Source organism: Ranitomeya variabilis, chromosome 7 (assembly GCF_051348905.1).
Source record: "Ranitomeya variabilis isolate aRanVar5 chromosome 7, aRanVar5.hap1, whole genome shotgun sequence".
NCBI lineage: Eukaryota > Metazoa > Chordata > Amphibia > Anura > Dendrobatidae > Ranitomeya > Ranitomeya variabilis.
In genome coordinates, this window is record NC_135238.1 from 8,868,138 (window position 1) to 8,891,707 (window position 23,570).

At 43.0% G+C, this 23,570-nt stretch overlaps 1 protein-coding gene across 2 annotated transcripts in view; it reads right to left on the reverse strand.

Annotated features, from left to right (window-relative positions):
* Nucleotides 1-15,843: 15,843 nt before the first annotated feature.
* The window catches only part of LOC143785157 (up-regulator of cell proliferation-like), a 99,501-nt gene continuing 91,774 nt past the window's right edge, over nt 15,844-23,570 (reverse strand). For both annotated transcript variants that reach the window (XM_077273848.1, XM_077273849.1), the window contains exon 3: nt 15,844-21,251. In XM_077273848.1, coding sequence (XP_077129963.1) covers nt 16,570-21,251 — 4,682 coding nt within the window. In that variant the 3' untranslated portion in view covers nt 15,844-16,569. The remainder of the gene's footprint in view (nt 21,252-23,570) is intronic.

Here is a 23,570-nt window from a genome sequence, read left to right on the forward strand (position 1 = left end):
TTAGGCCAGCAATGCTGCAGCCCAAGCTGGAGGACAAAACAGAGGAGCTGTTGAAGCAATTGGTCCATAGTCAGCGGCAACAGCAGGAGTTGTACCAGCAGCAGCAGCAGACCAACAGTTTAATCCTGCAAGATTGTGGCCCTGTGAGAGGTGCCCTCTCCTGTGACCCCGATCCGTTCTGAGGCCCGGTACATAATCCGGTCAGCATTGAGGAAGATGAGTCCTGAGGACGACATGGTGGCTTTCCTTACAGTGTTTGAGCACACAGCAGAGCGGGAGAGCTAGCCGCTTTCCCTGTGGGCTGAAGTGGTGGACCACTTCCTGACGCGAGATGCCCAGAAAGCCTACCTGGACCTCAGTCGGGACGATGCCCTGTACTATGGGCAGCTGAAAGGTGAGATCCTTGCCCGACTGGCGGTTAACACATGTGTACGTGAACAACGGATATTCCAGAGGTCTTTTGTGAAGAATCGACCCCCCAGGTTTTAGACATATGATTTGCTGCAGCTAGTAAAAAAATGGCTTCAGCCTGAGACCTTAACCCCTTTCCAGATGGTAGAGAGGATGCTGGTCGATCGGCTGGTGAGGACTCTGCCAGCAGCCATACAGTGTTGGGTGGGGCAAGGGGATCCGGGCACTCTGGACTATATGGGATAGTATATAGCCAATCAGGACTTTATACGGGACACTGCTCCACTTCGGCTGTCGCGTTGGGCCCCTGTTGTGAATTCCGTTCTTGGGCTCCATCCTGTGGCTATGAATGGTATTTTTGGGAGTTCTGCTCTTGGGCTCCCTCTGGTGGTTTCGAGTGGAACTTAGCAGCTGCCTTCACTAATCGGTTCCCTGGCCTTGTTATTTAACTGGGCTCTAGTCTGTAGTCGATGCCAGCTGTCAATGATTTCCTGTTGGATTCAGTCCTCTCCTGGAAGTACTCTGTTGGCCAGTCCATTTCAGCTTAAGATAAGTTCTGCTAGTTCTTGGGTGTATCCCTGCTTTTGACCTTCTGTTCAGGTTTAAGTTATGTCTCTTTTGTCCAGCTTGTCATTATGAAATATTCAGGCTAGTTGGAAGCTCTGGGGTGCAGATTTGCCCCTCCACACCGTAAGTCGGTGTGGAGGTTATTTTTGTAAACTCTGCGTGGATTTTAGTTTTTATACTGACCGCACAGTATACTTTTCTATCTCTGTCTATTTAGATAGTGTTGGCCTCCTTTGCTGAAATCTATTTTCATTTCTGAGTTTGTCATTTCCCTCTGCACTCACCGTTAATATTTGTTGGGGCTATCTTTTTTTGGGGGGGTTTCTCTGAGGCGAGATAGTTTTCAGTTTCCATCTTCAGGGGTAGTTAGTTCTTAGGCTGTATCTCCCCTGATGAAGACGCTATCATAGCGTCGATACGCGTGGGGCTCTCACTCCCCCAGCATGAGCACCTTTATTTTGTCTGCTGCATCTCTACCTGGCGCCCATCTTTGTGGGTTCCATTCCTAGGACCTTGGATTTTAGGATGTTTTGCTCCCAGGTTTGGGGGTAATGCCTACTACTACCTCGTGGCACTTGTCCTGGTGTGGCATCATTTTGGTAAACATGTTTGGGATATGAAATATGTGTCCGGTCCCTAGCACTATTGTGTGGCTAATCTGTAGGTTATAGGTAGGGTATAGCTGGTAGTAGATGGGCAGCTTTGATTGGATAAGGATATATGGATGCTATCTATTTGATATATTACAATTTAATGGGTGCTGGTTGGTATTTGTTTTCCACTTGCTGGGGGTATTGCATATAGTGTATTGACCATGTGCTTTTGGTTTTTAAATGTTTTTAAATGTGTTCTACCTTGCTGTGTTTTTTTTTTTTTTTTGTATTAATAAAATTTATATATTTTTTTTGGTTGATCCCATTGTTGTGCATATCTTTTGTCTTGTTTAGTGTCTAGGCAGAGATAGGAACGTCCCACGGCTATTTCCAGTGTTGGTGTTAGGAGTAGGGATTGCGGTCAGTAAAGCTACCACATCCTCAGAGCTTGTACATTTTACCAACCAGGTCATCTCAGTGCTACTCCGTAACCACCAGGTCATAACAGTACAGCTGGCCCACAATGTGTTAAATGCATCTCAAAAGAGGGAAAAGAAAGTTCTGAGTCATTGTTTTTTTTTCCTTGTTGCCTGTTTTGTCCTTTTTTTTCCCCTTGATCTTTGGATGGTTCAGGAGCTTGGTGCTGATATGGAGGTTCAGGGTCTGTCTGCGCGTGTTGATCATCTCGCTGCAAGGGTACAGAGTATCCAAGATTATGTTATTCAAACTCCTGTTTCTGAGCCTAGAATTCCTATCCCTGATTTGTTTTCTGGGGATAGATCTAAGTTTTTGAACTTTAAAAATAATTGCAGATTGTTTTTTGCTCTGAGACCCCGTTCCTCTGGTGACCCCATTCAGCAGGTGAAGATTGTTATTTCTCTGCTGCGCGGAGACCCGCAGGACTGGACATTCTCGCTTGAGCCAGGGAATCCTGCATTGCTCAATGTAGATTCATTTTTTCAAGCGCTTGGACTGCTTTATGACGAAGCTAATACTGTGGATCAGGCAGAAAAAATCTTGCTGGCTCTTGGTCAGGGTCAGGAAGCAGTAGAAATATATTGTCAGAAATTTAGAAAGTGGTCTATGCTTACAAAATGGAATGAGGATGCCCTGGCAGCTATTTTCAGAAAGGGTCTTTCTGAAACCCTGAAAGATGTTATGGTGGGGTTCCCCACGCCTGCTGGTTTGAACGAATCAATGTCTCTGGCCATTCAGATTGATCGACGCCTACGTGAACGTAAGGTGGTGCACCATATGGCGGTGTCCTCTGGGCAGAGTTCTGAGCCTATCAATGTGATAGGATTTTGACGAGAGCAGAACGGCAGGAGTTCAGACGTCAGAATGGGCTGTGTTTTTACTGTGGTGACGCTACTCATGCTATCTCTGACTGCCCGAAGCGTACTAAGAGGGTTGCTAGGTCGGTTACCATCAGTACTGTACAGCCTAAATTTCTCTTGTCTGTTACTCTGATTTGCTCATTGTCGTCCTTTTCTGTAATGGCATTTGTGGATTCTGGCGCTGGCCTGAACTTAATGGACCTAGAATTTGCCAAGCGCTGTGGTTTTTCCTTGGAGCCCTTGCAGAGCCATATTCCCTTGAGGGGGATTGATGCTACGCCATTGGCCAAGAATAAACCTCAGTACTGGACACAGTTAACCATGAACATGGCTCCAGCACATCAGGAAAATATTCGCTTTTTGGTGTAGCATAATTTGCATGATGTGGTTGTGCTGGGGTTTCCATGGTTACAGGTACATAATCCAGTGCTGGATTGGAAATCTATGTCTGTGACTAGTTGGGGTTGTCAGGGGATACATAGTGACATTCCTCTGATGTCAATTTCCTCGTCCCCTTCTTCTGAAGTTCCTGAGTTTTTTTCGGATTTCCAGGATATATTTGAGGAGCCCAAATCCAGTCCCCTGCCTCCTCATAGGGACTGTGATTGTGCTATTAATTTAATTCCTGGCTGTAAGTTCCCTAAGGGCCGACTTTTCAATCTGTCTGTGCCAGAGCATGCCGCTATGCGGAGTTATGTAAAGGAGTCCTTGGAGAAGGGGCATATTCGCCCGTCTTCGTCACTGTTGGGAGCGGGGTTCTTTTTTGTTGCCAAGAAGGATAACTCCTTGAGGCCCTGTATAGATTGTCGCCTTCTCAATAAGATCACTGTCAAATTCCAGTACCCTTTGCCTTTGCTCTCTGATTTGTTTGCTCGGATTAAGGGGGCTAGCTGGTTTACCAAGATTGACCTTCGAGGGGCGTATAATCTTGTCCGCATCAAACAGGGTGATGAATGGAAAACAGCATTTAATATGCCCGAAGGCCATTTTGAATATCTTGTGATGCCTTTCGGGCTCTCTAATGCTCCATCTGTGTTTCAGTCCTTTATGCATGATATTTTCCGGGAGTATCTGGATAAATTCATGATTGTATATTTGGATGATATTTTGTTTTTTTCCGATGATTGGGAGTCTCATGTGAAGCAGGTCAGGATGGTGTTTCAGATTCTTCGTGCTAATGCACTGTTTGTGAAGGGGTCTAAGTGCCTTTTTGGAGTTCAGAAGGTTTCTTTTCTGGGGTTCATTTTTTCTCCCTCGGCTATTGAAATGGACCCTGTTAAGGTCCAGGCTATTTATGATTGGACTCAACCCACATCTGTGAAGAGCCTCCAGAAATTTTTGGGCTTTGCTAATTTTTATCGCGGCTTCATTGCTAATTTTTCTACTGTGGTTAAACCTCTGACCGATTTGACCAAGAAAGGTGCTGATGTGGTGAATTGGTCCTCTACGGCTGTGGAGGCCTTTCAGGAGCTTAAGCGTCGTTTTACTTCTGTCTGTTCTGTGTTGCGTCAGCCAGATGTTTCGCTCCCTTTTCAGGTTGAGATTGACGCTTCGGAGATTGGGGCAGGAGCTGTTCTGTCTCAGAGAAATTCTGATGGCTCTGTGTTGAAACCGTGTGCTTTCTTCTCCAGAAAGTTTTCGCCTGCTGAGCGTAATTATGATGTCGGCAATCGGGAGTTGTTGGCTATGAAGTGGGCGTTTGAGGAGTGGCGACATTGGCTTGAGGGAGCTAAGCATCGTGTTGTGGTCTTGACCGATCATAAGAATTTGATTTACCTAGAGTCTGCCAAGCGGTTGAATCCTAGACAGGCTCGGTGGTCTTTGTTTTTCTCCCGTTTTGATTTTGTGGTCTCGTATCTTCCGGGATCTAAGAATGTGAAGGCTGATGCCCTGTCTAGGAGTTTTTTGCCTGATTCTCCGGGAGTCCCTGAGCCGGCTGGTATTCTCAAGGAGGGGGTGATTCTTTCTGCTATCTCCCCTGATTTGTGGCTGGTGCTTCAGGAGTTTCAGGCTGATAGACCCAACCGCTGTCCTGTAGGGAAATTGTTTGTTCCTGATATATGGACTAGTAAGGTGATTTCTGAGATTCATTGTTCTGTATTGGCTGGTCATCCTGGGATCTTTGGCACCAGAGATTAGGTTGCCAGGTCCTTTTGGTGGCCTTCTTTGTCACGGGATGTGCGTTCCTTCGTGCAGTCCTGTGGGACCTGTGCCCGGGCTAAGCCCTGCTGTTCTCGTGCTAGTGGGTTGCTTTTGCCTTTGCCTATCCCGGAGAGGCCCTGGACGCATATTTCCATGGATTTTATTTCTGATCTTCCTGTTTCTCAGAAGATGTCTGTCATCTGGGTGGTTTGTGACAGATTTTCTAAAATGGTCCACTTGGTACCTTTGCCTAAGTTGCCTTCCTCCTCTGATTTGGTTCCTTTATTTTTTCAGCATGTGGTTCGTTTGCATGGTATTCCGGAGAATATTGTGTCTGATAGAGGTACCCAGTTTGTTTCTAGGTTTTGGCGGTCCTTTTGTGTTAGAATGGTCATTAATTTGTCTTTTTCTTCGGCATTTCACCCTCAGACAAATGGACAGACGGAGCGAACCAATCAGACCTTAGAAACCTATTTGAGATGCTTTGTGTCTGCTGATCAGGATGATTGGGTTACCTTTTTGCCGTTGGCCGAGTTTGCCCTTAATAATCGGGCTAGTTCGGCTACCTTGGTTTCGCCTTTTTTTTGTAACTTCGGTTTTCATCCTCGTTTTTCTTCAGGGCAGGTTGAGCCTTCGGACTGTCCTGGGGTAGATTCTGTGGTGGACAGGTTGCAGCGGATTTGGACTCATGTGGTGGACAATTTAACATTGTCTCAGCAAAAGGCTCAACGTTTTGCTAACCGCCGTCGGTGTGTTGGTCCCCGGCTTCGGGTTGGGGATTTGGTCTGGTTGTCTTCTCGTCATGTTCCTATGAAGGTCTCTTCCCCTAAGTTCAAGCCTCGTTTTATTGGTCCTTATAGGATTTCGGAAATTATCAATCCGGTGTCTTTTCGTTTGGCCCTTCCAGCTTCTTTTTCCATTCATAATGTGTTCCATAGATCTTTGTTGCGGAGGTACGTGGTGCCCATGGTCCCCTCCGTTGACCCTCCTGCTCCGGTGTTGGTTGAGGGGGAGTTGGAATATGTGGTGGAGAAGATTTTGGATTCTCATCTTTCGAGGCGGAAACTTCAGTATCTGGTCAAGTGGAAGGGTTATGGCCAGGAGGATAATTCTTGGGTTTTTGCCTCCGATGTTCATGCTGCTGATTTGGTACGTGCTTTTCATTTGGCTCGTCCCGATCGGCCTGGGGGCTCTGGTGAGGGTTCGGTGACCCCTCCTCAAGGGGGGGTACTGTTGTGAATTCCGTTCTTGGGCTCCATCCTGTGGCTATGAATGGTATTTTTGGGAGTTCTGCTCTTGGGCTCCCTCTGGTGGTTTCGAGTGGAACTTAGCAGCTGCCTTCACTAATCGGTTCCCTGGCCTTGTTATTTAACTGGGCTCTAGTCTGTAGTCGATGCCAGCTGTCAATGATTTCCTGTTGGATTCAGTCCTCTCCTGGAAGTACTCTGTTGGCCAGTCCATTTCAGCTTAAGATAAGTTCTGCTAGTTCTTGGGTGTATCCCTGCTTTTGACCTTCTGTTCAGGTTTAAGTTATGTCTCTTTTGTCCAGCTTGTCATTATGAAATATTCAGGCTAGTTGGAAGCTCTGGGGTGCAGATTTGCCCCTCCACACCGTAAGTCAGTGTGGAGGTTATTTTTGTAAACTCTGGGTGGATTTTAGTTTTTATACTGACCGCACAGTATACTTTTCTATCTCTGTCTATTTAGATAGTGTTGGCCTCCTTTGCTGAAATCTATTTTCATTTCTGAGTTTGTCATTTCCCTCTGCACTCACCGTTAATATTTGTGGTGGGCTATCTTTTTTTGGGGGGGTTTCTCTGAGGCGAGATAGTTTCCATCTTCAGGGGTAGTTAGTTCTTAGGCTGTGTCGAGGCGTCTAGGCAGAGATAGGAACGTCCCACGGCTATTTCTAGTGTTGGTGTTAGGAGTAGGGATTGCGGTCAGTAAAGCTACCACCTCCTCAGAGCTTGTACATTTTACCCACCAGGTCATTTCTGTGCTGCTCCGTAATCACCAGGTCATAACTGTGATTGTTGTCGGTGGAGCTGCCACCTCCTCGGAGCTTGTCCATGATTGGTTTTACGCACCAGGTCATCTCAGTGCTACTCCGTAACCACCAGGTCATAACAGGCCCCGCCAGCCCAGGAGCCTGGAAAAAGGCCAACTGCTCACTGACATCTGAACGCATGGACTGAGGGTATACTCGCTGTATGTCGATGTACGTGGAAGTTGACCGGACCGCGGGTACCTGCATGCCGGGTCCGGAACTAGAAAGGCTGCATCCTTTGTTCCAGGGGGACAGCTTTGAGGAGGCAGACCTTCCCCTGGGGCTTGAGGGAACCCTGAGTGGGTGGGACCTTCCTGCAGACCCAGAGAGGTGGGGACAGACAGGCAGGAAGCACGCACAGCAGCCAAGATATAAAAAGGAAAAGCACATGAAGGACGGGGTTTTGGCGCGAATGGAGAGCAGCAAGCAGAACGGTGAGTGATGTGCTCAGCTGCCCCTTCCCCCACTGAATACAGGCACTGTGGCAGGGTCCAACCGGCCACAGAGGGACTGCTGCCAGGAGAGAAGCCAGGTGCAGAACAGAGCAGGGTTGTGCACACAGGACAGAGCAGAGCCGGCCATGCAGCAGCCACATAGAGAGGTGTTCCGTCTGAGGAGCACCAGCATTGTGCAGGCCAGCGACCGCCATTCCGCATCACCAGCAGTGGGGAACAGAGGGGGATAGGAACATGCAGGGTGTGCCAGTGACTACCAGAAAGCAAGATGCAGAACATCCCGTGTCCGCGAGTACTACACACGTGTCCCTTAAGAGTGACCGGGGACAATACATACACTTGCACCCTGACTGTGCTAGTAAACACATGCCGAGCCACATTGGGCTCGTACAAGACCATGACCGGCATTACCGTCAGCCACTTTGGGCCCGTTTGACCGAGATTGTCAGTAGAGTTGTGCAGGAGACACGTCGGGCTTACACAGTACCGTGGCCCGTAACCTTGTAGGCATCTACAGTCTATGGACTAGGAGCAGTGGAACGTATCGGAGACCGACCACTGTTACCAGAAGAAGGGGTATTGCTTGCTTGCTGGATCCCATTAAAAAGGACACGGCGCCAGCCGTTGTCGGCACCATTGAGTTCGCAGCAGGAGCTGCAGTTTCAGGACTTCCTGACATCTGTGCTCTTGGACTGCCGTTATTTTGAACCATTGTTCATCACCTTAAGAATATCCTTTGATTTAATGTACTGTTTGTCTCCCATTTAACCCTTTACCTCCCTGCGAGTATTCCTCTGTAAATAAACCTGTTAACCCTTGCTCTGCCTGCGTCCCGTCACTGCATCCCGCGTTCCTGCTTGTTATCTTACATACGCCCAGGCCGTTTTCACCATGGACCCGTTCGTCCCAGGGGGTGAACCGCATCTGTGCCAGGTATGCGTCAACGGACACCAGGCCGAGGCCCTCCTGGAATCAGGGAGCCTAGTGACACTTGTGCATGGATCATTAATTTCAGGCTTAGATCCCACTGGGAAAAATGTGGGTGTTGTATACATTCATGGTGAACTTTGTGAATACCCAACAGTGGAGGTCTCATTTTCCAAGCCCTACGGGAAATTAAACAGGTGGTGGGGGTAGTGAAGACCCTTCCTTATGGGGCTATCCTGGGAAGGGATTTGTCCCTCTTCATGTTTCTATGGAAAAATAAAATGAACATTCCCATGGTAAATGTTATTCAGGGCACGGAACCTGAAGATCCCGAGTTGGGGATACTTGCCGTAAGGGTCGCCAACCTAGGGACAGAGTGTAACCCCAATAGGTTCCCCTAGAGGTATTGGTAAGAGAGGCCGAGGAGACCTCATCGATCCCCAAGCTGGAAGGGTGCCCTGGTACATTTGGGGCAGCTCAGCTCCAGAATCCCACTTTGACCCAGGAGCAGGAAAGAGTAATCAAGGTAAATGTGGTGGCTCAACAACCTGGTGTGGAGTTGGTATTCCCACGTATGGCGATCAACCAGGAGTTATTATACAGAGTTGATAAAATCCAGGAGGAGGTGGTACCAAATACCATATTATATTGTGAGTTTAGTTTCAGAAGGACATGGCTTGCTCCACACACAATGCAGCTGCAACCCCCCTTTCTCCCACCCTCTGCATTCCTCCACCCAAAGGCAAAGCCTGGAGCTGAGACTCTGGGTAACATGAACCTAGTGTGTGAGCAGGGTGTGGCTTTAAACTGCAGGTGACCAATCCTGTAAAGCCACTTGTGGTCCCTCCCTTCTCACTTAGGAATTCTTTTGTCTCAAACTTTGGAATAAGGTAAAGAACTATCCGATCAGTGCATATCATTATCCAGCCCTTTAGTGAGGCCACAAGCTCAGAGGTATAGGTTCCTGGACTTATCCCGGCTTTCATTCTTGCCTGGGATCTTAATGCACGAAGACCCTTTGTCATGCATTGTGATATCTGGATCCTCAACCAGCATGGTTAGCCGGCAATGACTTAAGCAAAATGTGAGCGTAATCTTCTATTTTAATCCTTATTTTATTTTGTAATCTGTAATGTATATATGAATTTTCTCCTTTATAACATCTTTTTAATATTTTTGTAAACACTGCCTATCTTTTACGGAGTAAAATATATAATTTTTACTAAGCTTGTCTCTTCTGCTCTATAACGAACTGTGTCCTCTGAAGTGAATTGCGCTACTGATTTGGGTTGGCTCCGGTCCCGTTAATCGGAGCTGGTGGTAGCATACTTTGTTCTGTGCGATTGGGAATCTTTGCAGCGATGGTGGTGTTGATAATTATTGTTCCCGCCTGTGTGGGAGTAGTTATATTGCCTTCGCTGCAGTCTTTCTGGCGACTAATTACCCTAGGTGCAGTACCTAATCTGACCTGAGGGTAAGGGGAAGCCAGAGAGCTGCAAGTTCCAAACCGGAACTGGGAAGTGGGAGATAGATAACTCCCCTTCAGAATTAACCAGGGGCAACCAAACAACCCCGGTTCATGACAAATTGGTGTGAGTAGTGGGGACGATAAACATCATCCCCGGGATCCCTGACACAGTGGTGGGACCCGTGACCTAGTGTTGGCTGCCTACATCTGAGCCTGACTATATCTGATCCTAACTACAGTACATCTGATCCTGCCTACATCTGATCCTGACTACATCTGAGCCTAGAGAAAAAGGCAAGATGTTCCAGCTCCTTCTTGATAAAAAAAAACTTTAATCCAGAAATTTAAAATGCAGAAATACAAACAAGCTCCTTGGACAACACCATAACCCAAGGGAGTATAGCGACGCGTTTCGACTGTGCTGCGGTCTTTGTCAAAGCTAAACTACCTTGGACCCAATAAGAATATAAAGGATCCTAATGCCAATCAGGTTTCAAGATTTTGTCACGTGATTGAAGGTCCTGTTACATATAAAAACATTAGTACCGTATTTTTTCAGACTACAATACGCACTTTTTCCCCCCCCAAAAAAAGGGGGGGAAATGGGGGGTGCGTCTAATAGTCGCAATGCAGGCTTACCGTGGCGGCAGAGGTGCGGTGGCAGAGGTGCGGCGGCAGAGGTGTGGCAGCAGAGGTGCGGAGATGAGGAGGCGCAGTGAGCGGGGTCCCTTTTCCCGGTGAGGTGATGCAGCAGCCCGGTAAGGCAGCAGAGTCGGGTGAATCCTGTTGTTATCGGTGGGCGCGGCCATCTTCCTGAGGCCACGTGTGCGCAGATAGAGCGCTCTGCTGCCCGGGGCTTCAGGAAAATGGCCACGGGATGCTGCGCGTACGCAGATGGGGATCGCGGCGGCCATTTTCCTGAAGCCCCGGGCAGCAGAGAGCTCCATCTGCGCACGCGCGGCCTCAGGAAGATGGCCGCGCCCACTGATATCAACAGGATTCACCCGGCTCTGCTGCATTACCGGGCTGCTGCATCACCTCACCGGGACTTTGGACTCTGTATCCTGTATCCTTTTGCTTCCCAGGATGGGTGCAGCAAGGTTCAGGAAGGATCTCGTGGGCACATGGACTGGAGATGATGGAGGTAGTGGTGTACATTGTGAAGCGAGTATTCCACAGGAGCTCAGATGTCTGAGTCCTTGCCGCTTCCCGGCGCTCCTCAGCACCGCATGGCACGGCCGGCTCTCCGCCTCCAGCAGGGCTCGCAGCAGTACAGAGGCGCTTTTCCCCCAGTGTTCGGTCATGGCGGCTGTGTCTCGGTAGCGGAGCTCCTCACTTATTACCGGCTTCTGAAATAATTATTGCGCTGAGGAGCGCCAGGAAGCGGCAAGGACTCAGACATCTGAGCTCCTGTGGAATACTCGCTTCACAATGTACACCACTACCTCCATCATCTCCAGTCCATGTGCCCATGAGATCCTTCCATCACCTCACCGGGGAAAGGGACCCCTCTCACGCCATACCTCTCACTGTGCCTCCTCATCCCAGCACCTCTGTCGGTAACCACTGCTGCCACCCTCCCATGGACAACAGGCCGTGGCGTCGCCCACCTAAGCAGGAAGGGACCCTGCTCAGGTGCACGCCATACCGCATCACCCCACCTCTGCCGACACCATGCCTCCTGTGACCCTGCTCTGCCACCACCAGCCCTCAGGTAAGATACTGTAAATTCGGACAATAAGACGGACCCCCATCTTATAAAAAATCTTTTTTTCTGCAATTTTCACCCCAAATTTGGGGTGCGCCTTATGGTCCGGTGCGTCTTATAGTCCGAAAAATACGGTAAGTTGAAGAAAAATGTATCGACAAAATAACATATGCATACATAATGGAAAAATTGAATACAAATTAAAGAAATACTTTATGTCATGTTTTACTTAATAATGAAACAATTTCATTTCTCCTGTTTAATCCGTTGGGAAATCTGTTTCCCAGATTAAAGATCCAGTATGCTTCTCGAGTAAGTAAGACTCTGCCAATATCACCGCCCCGGAGCGTTTTTATTTAATTCTTTCTAAACCCGTGATTCTTAATGAACTAACGTTGTGTGAATGATGATCTATAAAGTGTTTGGCTGCAGACGATATATTCCGATTGTTGTTCCTGATATTGGAAATATCATAGATGTTCCATGATACGGGTTTTTAATTTTTAGTGCAACCTACATAGGCTTTATTGCATGTAATGCAATCAATTTTATATACTACAAATTGAGTATTGCAATTAATAAAATCTTGAATGCTAAATGTGTTGGTATTGTCGTGATTATTAAATGTTTTAGTTATAACCATTTGTTTGCTCGTAGTGTAATTTGATGTACCACATTTATAATTTCCTTTGCATTCTAACCATGTTCTTTGTTTTTTATTGGAAATAAACATGCTGGGGGATAAAATATTACCAAGCGTGGGTGCCCTTCTTGCTACAATGTTGCAACCATTCTGTAGGACCTTTGTCAACATAGGATCTTTATATAAAATGGGAATAGATTTATTAATGATGGTTTTAATTGCATAAAATTGAGGACTATATTGTAAACATACAAATGGTTTGTTTGAAAATTCATTCTTTCTCCTATATTTATTGTGACATACTCGAGATGAAATGAGATCTTGCTGGTCGTTAATGGAAACCATATTAAGCGCTCTATTCAGCATCCAATTAGGATATCCTCTTTCATGGAAGTTTTTGCAAGATTTTTTCAGATCATCATTAAGATCATTATTATTATTGCAATTGCGTTTTAATCTCGTGAATTCACCAACAGGAATAGACTTCACCGTATGTCTTGGATGACTGCTGTGAGCGTGCAACATTGTATTTCCTGTCATTGGTTTTGAAAAGGTCCTAGTTGAAATTAAATGACCGGGGACACCCGTTAATTCCAAATCCCAAAAGGAAATTTTAGATTTTTCATGAACATATGTAAATTTTAAATTGTATTCATTATTGTTAATGTGATTAACAAAAGCTTCTATGGTAGATACATCAACGATACATTAATTATACAGAAAGGAGATATATCTGCCATACCAAAAAATAAAAGAAGAAAACTGATTGGTGGGTGCAAAAAGAAAATAATATTCCCACATAGCCATAACCAAACTGGCTAAAGAAGGTGAAAATTTAGCTCCCATTGCCACTCCCGTGTGGTGTAAATAATATTCACGATCAAAAGGAAGAAAAATTATGCAAAGGTTATCCAAAAGCAAAGGTTTATGCTAACAATCACCTTTCACATCCATCCGACATTCACAGAAGCCTCCATTAATCCTTTTAACAAATATTGGGCACAACATTTTTTGGAGCTTCAAATATATTTATAATTGGCTAAACAATGATCATGAATTCTTAGAAATCCCATAAATGAAAAAATGGGAATCTGCTCTTCATATCTCAATAGAAAAAGAAGAATGGGAAAAAGCATTAGACGTAACCTACTCGTCAACTACCTCGTTTTCGTTACAAGAAACTTATTATAAAACAATCACAAGATGGTATTATACACCATCAAGATTGGCATTGATAAAATTCCAACTCCTCATCTTCCTGTTGGAGAGGTTGCGGTCATTATGGAAACCTAATCCATATTTTCTGGAATTGTCCAAAAATTAGACCTCTTTGGAAAATAATTTCTTTCCTTATTAATCAAATTCTAAAAACAAACGATTTTAACCTCAGTCCTCAATTGGTACTTCTATCACTTGACAGATCTGATTGTCTCTTCTCAAAGAGAAATCATAATCCACCTACTTTTGGTTACAAAATTTTTTATCCCTTTTAAATGGAAAGGCCCTGACATCCCTTCTTTGAAGGATATAATACAAAGAATGAAATTACATAAGTCATTCGAATTTAAACTAGCACAGCTTAATTCCTGTTCTGATAATTTTTATTTTTTTATTTTTTTTTTTTAAAGCGGCATAGATGGTCAGAATTATTCCCTTGAATGTTTTTACAATTATTTTTATTTGTAATTTTTTGAAAAGCTACTTTATGGTTGGAAATGTTCAGATTTAGAATAATTTAAAGTTTCCTCTATTTCTTCTTTCCCCTATTCCCCCCCTCTTTTGTTTTTCCCTTCCTAATTTAATTCTTTCCTAATTTACCTTGTATATTACATTGAAAATGTTAATAAAATTCTTTGAAAAGAATTCACGAGATTAAAATGCAATTGCAATAATAATAATGATCTTAATGATGATCTAAAAAACTCTTGTAAAAACTTCCATGAAAGAGGATGTCCTAATTGGATGCTGAATAGAGCGCTTAATATGGTTTCCATTAAAGACCAGCAAGATCTCATTTCATCTCGAGTATGTCACAATAAATATAGGAGAAAGAATGAATTTTCAAACAAACCATTTGTATGTTTACAATATAGTCCTCAATTTTATGCAATTAAAACCATCACTAATAAATCTATTCCCATTTTATATAAAGATCCTATGTTGACAAAGGTCCTACAGAATGGTTGCAACATTGTAGCAAGAAGGGCACCCACGCTTGGTAATATTTTATCCCCCAGCATGTTTATTTCCAATAAAAAACAAAGAACATGGTTAGAATGCAAAGGAAATTATAAATGTGGTACATCAAATTACACTACGAGCAAACAAATGGTTATAACTAAAACATTTAATAATCACGACAATACCAACACATTTAGCATTCAAGATTTTATTAATTGCAATACTCGATTTGTAGTATATAAAATTGATTGCATTACATGTAATAAAGCCTATGTAGGTTGCACTATCAGGAAATTAAAAACCCGTATCACGGAACAGCTATATGATATTTCCAATATCAGGAACAACAATCGGAATATATCGTCTGCAGCCAAACACTTTATAGATCATCATTCACGTAACATTAATTCATTAAGAATCACGGGTTTAGAAAGAATTTTTTTTAAAAACGCTCCGGGGCGGTGATATTGGCAGAGTCTTACTTACTCGAGAAGCATACTGGATCTTTAATCTGGGAACCAGATTTCCCGACGGATTAAACAGGAGAAATGAAATTATGTTTCATTATTAAGTAAAACATGACATAAAGTATGTCTTTAATTTGTATTCAATTTTGACATTATGTATGCATATGTTATTTTGTCGATAAATTTTTCTTCAACTTACTAATGTTTTTATATGTAACAGGACCTTCAATCACGTGACAAAATCTTGAAACCTGATTGACATTAGGATCCTTTTTATTCTTATTGGGTCCAAGGTAGTTTAGCTTTGACAAAGACCACAGCACAGTCGAAACGCGTCGCTATACTCCCTTGGGTTATGGTGTTGTCCAAGGAGCTTGTTTGTATTTCTGCATTTTAAATTTCTGGATTAAGGTTTTGTTTTTTTTTTATCAAGAAGGAGCTGGAACATCTTGCCTTTTTCTCTTGCAATCACGTCTCATCAGGACGGAGTTCCGTGCGCCTTGATAGGAACGGGGAGCTGACTTTTTTTCTTTCATTTACTTACATCTGAGCCTGACTGCATCTGAGCCTGACTGCATCTCAGCCTGACTACATGTGATCCTGCCTACATGTGATCCTGCCTACATCTGATCCCGACTACAGGGAGATTGCAGGAACAAGTTTAACAAAGAAATCAGGTTATTACAGCAGCATTACAGCAATTACACAGCATCGTGGGACATCACAGATGGAAATGACGAAAAGATGCTCAGGAACATTTAAGTCATGTATTGGGATCTGAGAAATGTTTTTGAGCAAATGTACTTTTAATACACATGAGTGTGGCATCCCATAAAAGACATCCAACATAGGATTTGCACATGGGCAATGGAATAAACACAGTACAGGCAGTGACCTTATGGAATGATTTTATTGAGTATATTCTTTATTGGTATCATTGGTAAAATAAAATTGATGTAACAAGACACAAGTTGATACTACAATTATACGGGTCATTTGTGAAGCCCATGCAGTCCCCTGTCAACATTCAATCAGTTTAATCAGATCATATTAAAATATATGTCACAATACCAGTACTACAAAACTTGGTGAAAACTTATTGAAACTAGTAATAAACAAGTAAAATGCTAGACTATAAAAATCACATTAATTAATAAGAAAAAGACCTTCCCAATAGATAAGTCCACACACCCACCGAGTGATGTAAGAGCTGGAGATATATGGAGATGTCTCCAAGCACAAAACTCTATGCGGAGTTTCATTTATTACTATTAGCAGATCTGTGACGACATTACATTACTGCTGTTTGGCTTCAGGAAAGAGCTGAGTATATCAATATGGGGCCACAAGCAGTCAGAGGGCCCCAAGTCATAAAGGATTACAAGAAATCAGTTATAAAGCCATTTTATCTAATGAGCCAAGCCCAGCTAATGGTAAGGACGATTTATTCCAGTACATCCCATAATCTTTGGTAATAGCAATTGTATCATTGATATGAGAATTTAATCATGAAAATCGTAGGTTCCAAAAATGAATACAATGTTGAAATATAGAATCAATAAGGTGGCAAAGTAAATTATGACGTGTTGTAGAAAAGTCATCGATGTCTCAGGTGACAATGAATCATTTCTTTAAGCTGAGCAGAGCCTGTTCTTTGGTTATTTTTGTCCAGATAGATGGCAGATCAGCCGGTCTTGCATTATACTCAGCAGCAAACTCTTTATTGTACTGGGCAAAGATGAATTTCCAGTAATCTGAGGACTCGATGCTGGGGTCTGGTTGGATGGCCCAGTCTGGATAGTACCTGCGATACTCTTTGTATGGGTGATATTCACCAGACGTGTCTGAATTTCTAAATGTAGTTTCAGATACAACAGCAGTGGTGCATATATCCAGGACCAGTTTTTCATTATTGGACCACCTATATCTCCCAAGCCCTTTGGGTATATGGAGAGAAGCAAAGTGCTCTCTATGGTCGGCTCCTCCGGCCTCACAGGGGGCTTTACAGAACGGACACTGATGTCCACATCCAACCACTTTCTTCAATAATTCATCTTTAGGCTTCAATGTGACTCTGGAAAGAACAGACTCCAAACTCATAGACTTCAACTCAGATAAGATTTGCTCCTTTGTTTCTGTAAGGAAGGACTGAATATCGGAGGAAAACTGCCCCACGTCTGCCGTGTTACCAAAAATGATCACTTTTAGCTCTTTCTGTGGAATCACTAATTCTGTCTGCAAATTATCACAGAGATTTTTGAAAAATTCTGAAATGGTCGTTTGTGTTAGAGAAGTTTCATCCCGGAGAACATTTTGGATTTTCTCACAAATGGAGCTCAGAATATTTTCATGGAATTCTTCCAAACACCCGGTTTTGTTGTATTTCTCTGAGATGTAATTTTCTATCCACTGCCTGGAAAATTTCTTGTATGAATTCAGATATTTCACATATTTCTGGAAAGACATTTCTACCAGCAAGTTCTCCAGTATAGTGTACTGGAAAAAGGTCCTAGTGCTGAATATCTTACTGTCAGAACTTTCTAAGATGTCATCTATTATTCTTTCTCCGAGATGACTGAAAACATACTGGATAATGGCTGGTTTGAGACATTGGTCACAGAATTTTTTTGCTCTGCTCTGACTTTCATCTTTTTCTTTGTAAATATTAAAAAATGTTGAGAAATACTGAGGTTTTAGTTCAATAAGACAATTCCTTGGGTTGTTCTTCTGGACAAACCTATTGTGCATCTCCTGGAATATTGCAGCTGCTTTTCCAAAGATGTAGAGTTTAATATCCAAATCAAACTGTGATGAGAAGTGCAGTTTTTTAGCATCTTTACTTCTAAGCCGCTCATTGATGCTTTTGAGAAGGTCCTTGCAGTAAGTGTCATCATAGTCCTCATCACTGCTCCACCTCTCTGTGATGTAGATGTCACACGTATCTATCAGCGAGGTGGCAAATTCTTCCTGCTCAAAATATGGATCATTAGAAAAAAAGTATTTAAAACGAGATAACAAAGATTTATCTAAATGTTTTTCTTCCAATTGAAAATTGCATTGTTCATATGACAATAATGTGATTTCTACTAACTTTTGGTTTATCGCAGATCCTTTGCTGCTCAGGTCCTCTCTCACGAGCGGTAACATTGCTTGACCTATATTACGTTGTTTAATGCTTCCAATCTGGAGACTTGACAACGTTTCTTCCCACATCGTCTCGAATGCTTGCTCTATTCCTTTATCAGTCATTTTATGTTTCTTGCGTCTTCTGTCTTCCAAAAGTTCTGTAATTCTCTCTTCTATTTGCTGTTGATACTTACTCTGGATACTCTGAACCTCAAACTTTCCTTTCTGGAGGGAGACAGCTTTCTCATACTTGCTGATGGCCTTTCTTTCAAGCTCCTTTTTTAGGAATTTTACGCTTATTCTAAAATCTTCTCGATATCGCTCTAGTAGATGAACGTTCTCTGTTTTATTCTCGAAGTAGTTTTCTAGTTGTTGCAACATCTTATTTTCCTCCTCAAAGAGAAGTTGCTGAAGATCACACATGTACTGGTCATTAGTTTCTTTATCCAAACTTTCCACCATCTGATTTTTTATGTTATTTTCTGTCATATTTATCCATTTGTAAACTTTTTTGTGGAACTCCCATTCCCACAGAGAGAACTGCATATTCAATTTGCCATACGCTTCTGCTACCAGACTGTTTCTAAAACTAAAGATGAATTTCTCAAATTTTACAGCATTCCACAAACTTTCCACCCATTTAATAAAGTCTTGGATATTGCAAGGAACATTTTGGGTTTTCATAAATGTAAATAAGTCCTGCTTAAACTTATGAACATTTTCGCTGTAACCAAAGTTTACGGGAGCCATTGGAGGAACCCCTTGCCATAACCCTGGGATGTACCAGCTGTTCCTCTCAATGTCATAGTCCATCACATCACCAAAACGTGTGATTCCAACTTTCTTTTCCATTGTAGCAGCGACTTTGGTCATTTCATCTAATTGTTCTAGTAGTTTTTTTCTGTCTCTCATGTTCTTCTCATGGGCGGACACATCACTCACGTTCTGATGGACAAACTGGCAATTAGGTTTTTTCCCAATCTCCTTCATCCTAAGAAAAGCATGGACAACCATCTGCAAAATGTCTTTCATCTCTGTGGTATTCTCCATGGCCATGTTGACTATGGTGACATCACTCAACCCAACCACCAATGTGGCCAATTCATTGTCATGTTCATAACTGTTTTCCAATGAAGCCAATTCAGGAGCTTTCAACCCTTCAGTGTCAATCACAAGAATAAATTCACAGCCTAGTTCTTCCTTGAAGTTCTCTGTTACTTTAATCAGAGTCATGAAGGCTCCTCGTGTGCATCGACCACTGGCCACAGGGAACTGTAGACCAAACATGGTGTTCAGGAGGGTGGACTTCCCCGTACTCTGCACTCCCAGCACAGTGATCACCCTCATCCTGCATTGTCCTCCAGTCTTCTTATCCAGCTCGGTCAGGACATCAGTTATCCACTGTAAGGGAATGTTGGAGGCATCTCCATCAATTAACTCTAATGGGAACCCATCCAGAAAAAGAGAAGAAGCTATTTCTGGCAATTCAGAAAACTGTATTCTGTTTTCAGGGAGTAATCTTTGTTTTAACATGGAACATTCAGCCTCATAAAACTGCCCCAACTCACGGAGGAAATGTTCAATTCCCAAAGAACTATCAGAGATTTTTTGGTCTATTTGTTTGAGTTCCTCTGAATTATTTGACTTATTGCTACATTTTTCCTTGTATTCAGCTTGCAACACTGACACGTTTCTTCTAGATATTGACTCTAGCTCCATTCTCATCCATTTCAGGAAATATTGTCGCTCATCCCGAGATAAATGTGTGATTGCAGTAATAAACAGCATTATACCCTCAGAGAGATCGTGACCATTCTGTTCTTTGTGTAGAGAGATGCGTTTCTCTGTGAGCTCAGACTGATACTGTTGCACGTCCTTCCCCTCGAGGTTCGTCATCCTGCAAAGTTCTTTTTCTATCTTAGACAACTTCTTCCAGAGATCCCCCTGTAGCTTCAGAGCCATCTTCTTGTATGTTTCCACGTTTTCTATGACAGAAGTAATGTTTAGCGCGCATGCCCTCGCTTTTTGACATTCTGGTGAGCCTTCATCTACGTCAATATGAAGTCTGTATCTTTCTGTCTTTAGATTTTCTAGGGACGATTCCTTATGAGGTTCCTTTAAGAATTGCTCAATGCTGTTCTGAATATTTCTAACATATTCTGCATCATTTGCCTTGCTTCTCTTCTCTATAAATTGCTTTTTATACAGTTTTAAATTTACCATTAGAGTTTTTAAAAGTTTCTGTGTCTCTGAGCTGATGTATTTACCAGGTCCTGGAGTGACAATGAAATAAAATTTGGTGTTAGATGGAATGAAGGAGGATAATAACCTGAATTGTCTCTGACACATACTCTCAATGAATATAAAGGTGGCCGATGAGATCCGAGTGAGAAAGGTGAACTGTTCCCAGTTGGACTCCAGGTCTCCACGTAGATTGGCCACAGCAATCGGCTCCGGGAAGACATCAGATTTCCCATTAGGAAAGTACCAGGACATTTCCACCAGCCCGTCAGATATCTTCCTCTCAATGTTCCCTCCTTCCATGTTGTCGTGTATGAAGAACTCATGATGTTGTTGAGCTGGGTTAAGAACTTGGTTTAATGTTTTTGATTTTGATAACTTATTTGGCCCCAGCCTGACGAAAGAGAAGATCGGCATCTCAATGTTCACCACGTTGTCTTCTTTGAACCCTTTACTGTCTACTAATACCTGAGGTCTCCATTTCTTCACAATATCTCTCATTGCCCAAAGCATGAAGGTACAGTCCGGACCATAACCAGAGGGAAGCAAAAGTGGAACAGCAAACTGGCACAGAGACATTTTTGTTACAATTTCTTGCTGTAAAAATGGGTCTGAACAATGAAGGAGAGCGCAGAGAACATCTAGTGGATGGATGCTGCATGAAGGATCTTCTACTTCATTCATGGAAAATAACGGTTCATCCTCTTCATCTGAATCTTCTTTAGACGACTGTTTCTGGAGTTGAATATTTCTTGCTGTTCTGTTCAGTCCAATAACTTTTGTTAAATAATGCCAGGGGATGTCTGCAATATTTTGGGGTTGATCAATGAGAAGATGGTCAGTTCCGATACTGAGGACTTCTCCCAACGTCAACTTTGCTTTCATGTGTTTTTTCAGGTCCAATTGTTCAGCTACTTCCTGAAAAGTTTTAGACCGATCTGTGGAAAGAAAAATAAAATACATGACTACAAAATTATTTGGAATATTAATAAAATCACATGGTTTTCTAAATAAAGTTGGAAACAAGGAGTATTTTTTAATCTCCTATTAAGATTTTAGGATTCTGCATTTTACCAGCATTTAAAGAGGTGAAAATTAGAAAACTACCTATTATAAAACCACCTATTATAAAACCAAGGTTTTATGTGAAATGTTATTTTTTTATTTATGCAAATTTTGTTATTTTAATTTTGCTCATGCACCATTCCCAGTAGGTGATTTCACAGCTCACCTCCTCCTCCTGTACAATGACTGATAACACCTCTATATACAGTAGATAACAGGATCCACCATTCACAATAGATGTCACAGCTCACCTCCTCTTCCTGTACAATGACTGATAACACCTCTATATACAGTAGATAACACAGGATCCACCATTCACAATAGATGATATCACAGCTCACCTCCTCCTCCTCCTGTACAATGACTGATAACACCTCTATATACAGGAGATAATACAGGATCCACCATTCACAATAGGTGATGTCACAGCTCACCTCCTGTACAATGACTGATAACACCTCTATATACAGTAGATAACACAGGATCCACCATTCACAATAGGTGATATCACAGCTCACCTCCTCCTCCTGTACAATGACTGATAACACCTCTATATACAGTAGATAACACAGGATCCACCATTCACAATAGGGGATGTCACAGCTCACCTCCTCCTCCTGTACAATGACTGATAACACCTCTATATACAGTAGATAACACAGGATCCACCATTCACAATAGGTGATGTCACAGCTCACCTCCTCCTGTACAATGACTGATAACACCTCTATATACAGTAGATAACACAGGATCCATCATTCACAATAGGTGATGTCCCAGCTCACCTCCTCCTCCTGTACAATGACTGATAACACCTCTATATACAGTAGATAATACAGGATCCACCATTCACAATAGGAGATGTCACAGCTCACCTCCTCTTCCTGTACAATGACTGATAACACCTCTATATACAGTAGATAATACAGGATCCACCATTCACAATAGGTGATGTCACAGCTCACCTCCTCCTGTACAATGACTGATAACACCTCTATATACAGTAGATAACACAGGATCCACCATTCACAATAGATGATATCACAGCTCACCTCCTCCTCCTGTACAATGACTGATAACACCTCTATATACAGTAGATAACTGTTGTGAATTAGACTTTTTGGCTCCCTCTTGTGGTTACTAGTGATATGACTCTGGGATTTCCTTCCCTCAGTTTGCACCCAGCTGGGTCGTTAGTTCAGGGGTGTTGCTATATAAACCTCCTGGAACCTTAGTCCAGTGCCTGGCATCGGTGTTATCAGACACATTCTGTTTGCTCCTATCTGCTGGCCCTGGTTCGTGCAAAATTAAGCTAAGTCCTGCTTCTTTGTTTTTTGGGTTATTTGTTTGCTCTCATTTTTTGTCCAGCTTGTACTAAATGTGATTCCTGACCTTGCTGGAAGCTCTAGGGGGCTGGTGTTCTCCCCCCGGGCCGTTAGACGGTCCGGGGGTTCTTGAATTTCCAGTGTGGATATTTTTGATAGGATTTTTTGCTGACCATATAAGTTATCTTTCTATATTCTGCTATTAGCTAGTGGGCCTCTCTTTGCTAAATACCTAGCTCATTCTTATGTTTGTCTTTTCCTCTTACCTCACCGTTATTATTTGTGGGGGGCTTCTATCCAACTTTTGGGGTATTTCCTCTGGAGGCAAGAAAGGTCTTTCTTTTCCCTTCTAGGGTTAGTTAGTTCTCCGGCTGGCGCGAGACGTCTAGGATCAACGTAGGAACGTTCCCCGGCTGCTGGTATTTGTGGTGCTAGGATTAGTTATATGGTCAGCCCAGTTACCACTGCCCTATGAGCTGGTTTTCTGTATTTACAGACTTAGCATTATTCCTGAGACCCTCTGCCATTGGGGTCATAACAGATAACACAGGATCCACCATTCACAATAGGTGATGTCACAGCTCACCTCCTCCTGTACAATAACTGATAACACCTCTATATACAGTAGATAACACAGGATCCACCACTCACAATAGGTGATGTCACAGCTCACCTCCTCCTCCTGTACAATGACTGATAACACCTCTATATACAATAGATAACATAGGATCCACCATTCACAATAGGTGATATCACAGCTCACCTCCTCCTCCTGTACAATGACTGATAACACCTCTATATACAGTAGATAACACAGGATCCATCATTCACAATAGGTGATGTCACAGCTCACCTCCTCCTCCTGTA